This window comes from Morus notabilis, unplaced genomic scaffold (assembly GCF_000414095.1).
Source record: "Morus notabilis unplaced genomic scaffold, ASM41409v2 Scaffold70, whole genome shotgun sequence".
Lineage (NCBI taxonomy): Eukaryota > Viridiplantae > Streptophyta > Magnoliopsida > Rosales > Moraceae > Morus > Morus notabilis.
Window position 1 is genome coordinate 359,156 of NW_010365594.1, and position 8,698 is coordinate 367,853.

An 8,698-nucleotide genomic window follows, 5' to 3' on the forward strand; every position below is an offset into this window, starting at 1 on the left:
GTTTTTAGAGAGAGAGGGAAAGGTACAGAATGGAAGAGGGAGAGGAGAAACTGGATTATAGATGGAAGAAAAGACACGGAGCGGAAAACCGAGTTTCAAAACTTTCAAGGGGCTGGAAACTGGTGAGAAACTGCAAATTTTTTTGGGTCTTTTTCACTCCAATTATGTTTTTGTTTTTGTTTTTTTTAGAAGAATTATGTTTTAGTTTTTTTTTTCTCATCATTTTTTTTGTTTTAATTATTCTTTTAATCTTCTTATTATTTTTTTTGAATAAATGTACTCTTTTTATTTTAAAGATAAAGGATTTTTTTTCGAGTAAAAGGATAAGGGATTTTTCTTTTTCTTTAGTAATAAAAAAGGATAAGGGAATTTTAATTTATGGGAAATCTGCATTAGTATGTCAACAAAAATATAAAAAAAAAATACTAAAAGTGCATTTTTTTAATACTAATTTTCCAATAAATTTACGTTTTTCTTCTCTGATGTCTATAAACTTACCTTATTGAAAGATTTACAATATGATTTTGATGTTATTTTGACATTCACAACGCATATTAAACATCTGAACATTAGAGATTTAGGGCATTTCTCATATTTTAGTTTATGTAGTTTTACTTTTTCTTATGCCCCTTTGAAAATTAAAAATATGTATATTGTTTTTGTGACTAATCAAAGTATTATTTATTGATACTAATAATAAAATATTGTTGATTAAAGTGCATTGTTTATTAAAAGATATATATTTTTATTAAGGTTATTTTTCTCTCCCAAAAAAAGTCGTCGACTTCTTCTTCTTCCTTTTTTTTTTTTTTTTTTTTTTTTTTTTTTTTTTTCACAAAGGTCAAAGAAAACCAATTTGGACCGTTTCTTTGCTATAATGGCAAGTCCTTGACAAGTCACCCCTATCGGTGACAACGCCTTACCACTATTATCATTTTCTTATATCAAGACGTGTATTGTTCTTACTTAGACCTCTTCAATTTTAATCAAATAATATTAAAACAAACATTTAGTATTGCTATTCTCAAAAAAGAAAAAACATTTATTAAAGCCGCGTGACAAAATAAAATCTAAAAAAAGAAGATAATACGCAAACAATTCTAGATAAAATTTGTACATCTTAAAAACTTATCTTAATCACGAAGAAACTCAAGCCTTTTCAAATATAACTTGGCAGAATCGTTCAAAACAAGTTGGGTTTGGTTAAACGAACTCAATTGATGAACTTGCAAAGTTTGTATCATGGAATGTGCTCCACTCTTGAAGGGGAAGTTGCATGTTGAAGCGATTGGGCTCTTGAATGAAAGAAAGAATTAATTTCATAAATGTCTCGTGAACTTTATATTTAACTTCAACATGCTTTCTAAATTCAGAAAAGGATTTATTTTTCCTTTTAAATTATGTACTCTAGTATTTATAAAATTAACAAATAACTTGTACTTTTATAAATCTCCTAAACTATTGATGAGTCTGCTTGTCCATCAATTATTACTTTTATGTCAACTTACCTTCAATATTTTTAAAAATCAAGGGTAAATTACCATAAATATTAGTTTATGGGATATCTATAAAATAATATTAGTACAGGAGATGTTTAGAACAACTTTTCATACTAAAAGAATGAATTAACTTTTTGAAATTTAAAAGGCACGTTGAAACATGGTACAAAATTCAAGAGACGTTTATGAAATTAATCCATTTTTGAAACATGAAGTATAATTCCGTTCTTTAGTTTTGTGTCCTAAATTTTTCTCTCTTAAAGCTGTGTCCCTTTTAATTTGATCCTTGATTTTAAAGAGAAAAATAAGAGATATCACAATGAAATCTTCATCCCGCTCACTAGATGGATATTCTTCGAGTTTTTTGTCGATTTTTTTTTTTTTTGCATGACCAAAAAAGTTTGTTGGTAATGTTGGGTTCAATGGAGAAGTTAAATGATGCAAAATGTATAGATAGTTTGAAAGAGACATAAAACAAAAAACAAAAACAACTGACTGGAGTTTTTGGATTTATTTGATTCTATTTTATTGAGAATGGAGGTTTTGGATTTATTACTGGCATAATTCGTCTGTTTAGTACACGAAAAAGAAAAAAACAAATCGTATGCTTTTGATAAACGCTCAAGACATATACCTATAAAGTGTGTTTTTTGCAAGAAGTTTATTTTTTCTTAAAATCAAAGGTTTTAAACTTTGTTGAGAAGCAAAAAGAAGAAGAAGAAGAGGATTAGAGATTCCAACATTCAGTTATTTCTGTTCTCGTAGTTCTTTCCTTTTATTTTATCAATATTCGACTTTGACAAAAAGAACTAAATGTCCTTCATATTTTGAGTTTTAATTTTTTATTATCCATATTTTTTCTTTCTTTAAGGGCATTTAGGTCTTTTTTCGTTAAAAAATACAATGGATCAAGAGTTAAAAAAGCATAAATTCAAAATTTTAAGGTATAAACGCGTATAGTTTAAAATCTAATGTATGATGATGTTAAAAAAAAATCTCAATATTATTTAGTTCTTTTTTATCATTTCCCGTTCTTGAATGAATTAAAATTTTTCTGAATTAGCTTTTGACTTTTCAAGAATCAAAAGCATATAATAACCTCTTTTTTTTTTTAATCAGAATGATATCATATAGTCACCAAGAAAATTTAAACACAAAGAAAGCATTCATTCTCAGAAAAAATATAAAAAAGTAAAAAACAAAAAACAAAAACAAAAACAAGCTTCAGCAAAAAAAAAAAAAAAAAAAAAAAAAAAAAAAAAAAAAAAAAGTCAGAAAAAAAAAAAAAAAAAAAAAAAAAACGTCCCGAAAAAAAAAAAAAAAAAAAAAAAAAACTTCCAAAAAAAAAAAAAAAAAAAAAAAAAAAAGAAAAAGAAACAAACAAACAAATAAAACAATAAAAAAAAAACATGGAAAGCATTTTGCGTGCCTCGTGAGATCACCCGCATCTAAATCCCGCCTCTGCCACTTCCTCTAAGCTCCATTTGTCAACCATGGACGTTAGTTCAAAATTTAAACCCCGTCCATTTAACTAATTCAAATCACAATAAATTTTTGCTAGGGTGTTTTTTCTTACAAAAATTTAAATTTAATTTTTTTTAGTATAGTGTTTTCTCTCACACGAATTCACTTTTTAACTCAGTTCTCAACTCAAATGAGCGAAACGATAGTGTTCAGAATGACTCGATCTAGATGACATGGTATTTTTTCAAATAAATCGAGAAAATCACAGCCACTAAGAACATGCTGATAAAAAATTGGAAGAAAATAGACTTGTAAATAATGCACACGACACCCTGCCAATTTATAATTAATTAAATTATCACAAGAAAATTGTCGACATCATTGCTTCAAATGAATATTAGGATCTACATCAATTGCTCAATCGACCGAGATGAACCGGAGATACAAACTCATAGAATCCGGCATCATGCAGCCATTTTATCTGTGCTACATGTTTCATCACAACTATAAGAAGACACCTCTTTTCTCATTCAAAGTTCAAACATCGGAGCCTGAGCTTGTAAAAGAGTTCATTCGTTTTAAGCTAAGAACCAATCAGCAAATCTAGCACAACAAAGAACCAAATTCATACAAATTGGTTACCCGAAAACTTTACTTCGATTGCTATTGATGCACAACCTGTAGGACCGTCCCGAATATTGGCTCCAAGCAGTTTCTCCTTCTTCATAGTTCATCTAAGGAATTCTGAGATTTGGAATGGAGTACAATCACACACATTGATATGTAGCCCGGCTCTACAGTCTACGCTCCATGAAGATACTTGACAGCATCTAAGGATTTTCTCTGTTCTTTTTGAACCTAAATGCAAGCGATATTTACTTTAAAAATTGAATTGTAATCAACTTATTGGACGAAGGAAATTATAAAATCTAAATATCAGTACCTGCGCCTCTAATTCGGCGATTCTTTGTGTAGATGCTTGTTCAATGCAGGCACGACGGTTACGTTCTTCTTCTAGCAAACCAGTCATTTGGTACCTGAGCTCAGCCATTTCTTGAGCCAGATCTTCCGCTTCTTCTTTTGCCTTCAACTTTTCTTCTCTCAGTTCTTCCTGATAATCATGTAAAATTCAAGATCCAGAAGTAATAACCAACTGGGATTTTTTTTTCTTTTAAATAAAAAAGGAGAGAAAATGCCACAAAACTCAGAAAAGAAAATAACGTACTGAACTGATTCATCACTTGAACACAAATTTAAGTTTTTTCTGAGTTAAGCGTCATCAAATCATAGATTGGTACATGCCTTAAGTTGCTTCACAAGAAGTTCATATTCTTCAATCTGGTTCAACATATTTTCCACCTTTTCCATATCATCTCCATCTCTTCCTAGGAGCGTTTCAAGCTTCGAAATCAGAGGACTCAAGACTTCTCCACAAGTGCTTCAGGAATACCATCAACATGTTAGTAGAAATTTTAAGAGGGAATTATTTAACACAGACGTTCAGAAGATGAGCCTTGACATTGTGTCTCCTAATCAGCAAATAAGATGTTCTTCCCTAATCAAAGCGTGAACAAGAACTTTATTAACATGACATTATTAGACAGATATTCTTCCCTAATCAAAGAGGTTTATGTAAGACATTAAAGATTCCTCATTGCAGTATCCAAAAATTTCTGTTCTTTTTTTTTAATCCCTTTTTCAAAAGGCTGGATCTCAAATCCCCTTACATTTAAACACCTGCCTGACCCTGCCTTGTTTGAACCCGGGAATTTAAAATGCGATTTTAAGATGCATCCTGAATTTGCAAGAATGCCAAAACAACTAATTTGGCCGCAACGTGTTATATTGAATGGGACCAAGGGTGGGGATGAAATAGCAAATGCGTTGACTCTCATTGAGACGAAAAGATATGAACAACAACTATCATCTATCAGATATATTTGAATTCTTGCTTTCATGAATTCTTGCTTTCATGCTTGTATACTACATAACATGATGTCCTCCTAACTAGAACAATTAAATATGGACTCACTACAGAAGGCATAAATTTCTTGTGAGAAATACTTTACCTAAAAAGAGCATGGGTCATAAATAAAGCACAAATGACAAAAAAACTTCTATTTATCACTAGTGTAACACAATTAGAAAACATAACTTACTCGGAATACGTACAAGAAATTTAAGAAAAAGCAAGTAATGGGTACCTTGGGTCATTTGACATCATGAGCTTTGCCTCTATTTCATTCACTAATTGTTTTATGTCGGGTTGGGATCCATCCCTTGCCAGCAATTTCTCAAGCATTTGCCAAAATGTCCTAACTTTGGTTTCTGATGTGTCAAGCTTTTCCCTCAGTTCTTTATTTTCCAATTCTAGACGTCTGATATTTTTCTGAGCATCCTGAAACTGAGCCTCAAGATCTCGAACCAACTGGTTTATTCTAGCTTTTTCCTGGATAGCTTTTTCTTGGGACTTCTCAGCTTCGAAGCAACTCTGCTCCAATGTCACAATTTCAAGCTTCAAGCTCTCTATTTCACACTGAGAATCTAATGTTATAGATGAAATCGACATCCGCAGTCTCTCTATGCACAGAGAAGAATTTTGTAATTCCACTTCTCTGCTTTCTAGTTCCTGCATCAAGAACAAGCAGTCAGAGTCGGACCTCTTAAGCTCCTCCCTTAACCTTCCAACTGCCTCCTGTAAATATTCCATGTCTGCTAATTTCAATTCAAGGTCGCGTAAGTGATCTTTCAGGACATTAACCTCTGTGTTCCTTGCATTTCCTTGATCCTGTAGGTAATCTGTTAAGAATTTTAATGGTTAAGTTCAATGTGTAAGGATCATTTGTTTCTTAGCTAAGTTTAAGACTAGACGCTATTGCTAACACATGCTATACCTAAATACAGAAAACATCAGTTTCGGTGTAGGACTGAACATTGGTGACCAAAAGGAGCATTAACCTCTTAAAGATTCTTTCTAGATCAAGCCTAAAGATGATGATGATAGACACCATACAAACTTCACACAACAATTCTGAAAATTATCCAACTTAAATTCATATTACAGATGCTGTGATCTATAATTCCATGATATCAATTTTGATACCATCAATACTAACGAAAACTATAAGTAAGCGAATGATATGTCAAAAAAAAAAAAAAAGAACTACCAATTTCTTGAGAGCAGTTCATGAGTTCTTTTTCTAACATTTCAATGCATTTCTTGTCTTCTGTACTGGCTGCTGACAGTGATGTCACGTGTCTTTCTAATCGCTGCATCATAGAAGTTAAAAGTCAGAAATTTAAACAGCATATAAAGAATGACAAATGCCATAGTTAATGATTCTATAGCATGCTACTGAACTGATAAGATGAATCCAACACACACACACACACACACACACACATTACCCTGATTAAATCAAAGCTTTGTGATTGTGATTCTTTCAACATGTCCTTTTCTCGTCTTAGCTGCAGATAAATGAAAGGATGAAAAATTAGTTTACAGTCGACATAACAATTAGAAAGTATAAACAGAATCTCAATTTCAATTTAACATTAAAAGGTCAGAAGCATAAACAAATAATTAAGCCAGAAAGTATAATAAGGGAAAAAGAAATCACGTAGCTTAATTTCCAAATAAGTGTGAGAGCATATAACAGGAAGCAACCCTCTTTCAAGCAGCAACTCTAAACTCACAAGACACCAACCATTATAGAACTGAAAGGAAACTTGTAGATCACACTCTTACACTTTTCTCCATTTAATGGAAAATAATTCCAAACATACTTTTTATCCTTTAAATTAGCTAAAAAAAAGTTAAAAGCTCATAAAATTCACCTCTCTACATCTTGTCCCAATCTGTAGGAGTTCCTCAACATCAGAAGTGTTGTCACTTTGGCTCCTGCTGTGGCTAGACATTTGTGTAAGAAAACCCTACACAGATGACAAAGAATTCCAGTATAGCCATACCAAATTAACGAAATTCACAAACTATACACACACACACACACACACACACACATATATGTATATATATATGTGTGTGTATATGTATATGTATAAGTATATGAATGTAACATTTATAATGAAACTCGAAAACATTTCTTACATGCTTCATTTCCGAAATTCGAAAGTGAAGTTTGAGAATTATGAATCACAATTTACAATAATTAAAAGAAGTATACCAACTTCAATGGAGCTCCAGTCTTAATTAATTCAATGGTCAAAAAATATATATAATATATAAATATAAATATAATTAAAGAAAAGAGAAAGAAAACATGGGTTTGGTTCCATTTGGTGCCGCAACGAAACCCTTAACGGGAACTTTGAAAATTCGACTCGCCGAAATGGCACTTTACCGAACAGATCACAAACATATACGTGAATACATACATACTTACTTACACACACACACACACACACACACACACACACACATATATATGAATTCAAGATATGTACAGAAAACAAGGTTTTTTTTTTTTTTTTTTAAATAGAAAATTTCACATTGTTAATGCTAATTCTGAAAGAGAGTTGAAGAAATTACCTATGAGCAACAGGTCTGAGGAATTGGAGGCAAAATCAGAGAAAGTTGTTCAGGTTTTGAATTCTGAGAGCAAAGGGCTTGTGGTGGATTGATTTGGCTCGATTTTGAAAAAATTTTAATCAGGAAATTGTCGATGAAATTGATGTGTTCTTTTGATGAAAGAATAAGAAATTGAAAAATTTTTTGGTTGGAAATGTTTACTTTAAATCGAGAACGACATGTTCCGGGTTTGAAAACATGATTTGAAATTGCCGGGGCTGCCCCGGGATGCCCCGGGGATGTCGTTAATATTTGCACCAATGCAGCCTGTACTTTTTGCCATTTGTACGTTAGGCCTTAAATTTATAATTTTTGCATTAAGATCCTAAATTTGATAATTTTTGGCACTGTAGTTCTATCGACAATGGACAGCAACCGGTAGACTCTGTGCCCGCTTGATTTATGGATTCAAATAAGATAGTTTGAATTAAAATTAAAATTTGGGTAATCTTAACGAATATTATTTGAAATTGTATGGGTTAAGATTTTTACTATTTATTTTTGATTCAAAATCTTTTTAATTAAATAATTACACTAATAAAATAGTATTTATCAAGAATAAGAGATAAAAATTTAGACTCATATACTTTTAATGATAAATTTTTTATTTTTTCTTTAAATTTTTATGAGAAAAACACTTATAGTAGAACTATTTGAACAAGATTTGAATTCCTTTACCAAACATATTGCTCCTAGTGAATAATTCTGATTTGCAAAGATCGTGGGGGCAATTTTATTGGCTATTGGACGACAATTGCAACAAATTTTCACTTTTTTTCAAAAAAAAAAAAAACGTGTTTTATTTATAGTTTACTCAAGTACTTTTGGCACGAGTCATGTCCTATATTTTTAATTTTGGTAAATGTATTCTTGATCTGTAAAGTTATTAGTAATGATAAAAAATAATATCACGTGCTTGGTATGAAGGAAAATTGTTGTCGTTTGCTGATAAACTTGGAAAGATGCATCTATTACAATTAGTGCTGGAACTTTAGACGGGCTGCTCGTGACCGTTCAAAAATACTAATTTTTTGCTCGAAGCCCGACCCGACCCGCCCAAAAAATCCAAGCCACCTGCCCGAGCCCGAAAATGCCCTTGAACAGGCCGCGGGCTAATATTTGGCTGCCCGAGCTCGGCCGGGCAACC

At 31.6% G+C, this 8,698-nt stretch overlaps 1 protein-coding gene across 3 annotated transcripts; it reads right to left on the bottom strand.

Annotated features, from left to right (window-relative positions):
• Positions 1-3,301: 3,301 nt before the first annotated feature.
• Positions 3,302-7,733, bottom strand: LOC21398359 (meiosis-specific nuclear structural protein 1). 3 transcript variants are annotated; one of them, XM_024172402.1, is made up of 9 exons: positions 7,513-7,733; positions 6,801-6,896; positions 6,372-6,431; positions 6,131-6,233; positions 5,725-5,762; positions 5,168-5,592; positions 4,266-4,401; positions 3,907-4,074; positions 3,302-3,821 (listed from the first exon to the last, which is right to left on the bottom strand). In XM_024172402.1, exons 2-9 carry the CDS (start codon positions 6,879-6,881, stop codon positions 3,765-3,767), a joined length of 1,068 nt encoding a protein of 355 aa, XP_024028170.1. In that variant the 5' UTR covers positions 6,882-6,896; positions 7,513-7,733; the 3' UTR covers positions 3,302-3,764. The 3 variants fall into 3 exon arrangements, with proteins under 3 accessions (XP_024028170.1, XP_024028169.1, XP_024028168.1); XM_024172401.1 differs by having other exon boundaries at positions 5,168-5,762; positions 6,801-6,873; XM_024172400.1 differs by having other exon boundaries at positions 5,168-5,762.
• Positions 7,734-8,698: the final 965 nt, after the last annotated feature.

Excerpts from the sequence above, each read along its gene's own strand:
- LOC21398359 (XM_024172400.1), bottom strand. The coding sequence starts at position 6,881 with ATGTCTAGCCACAGCAGGAGCCAAAGTGACAACACTTCTGATGTTGAG. Across the intron at positions 6,432-6,800 it reads TTGGGACAAGATGTAGAGAG|CTAAGACGAGAAAAGGACAT; the intron begins GTGAATTTTATG and ends ATTTATCTGCAG. Across the intron at positions 3,822-3,906 it reads TCGCCGAATTAGAGGCGCAG|GTTCAAAAAGAACAGAGAAA; the intron begins GTACTGATATTT and ends GCTTGCATTTAG.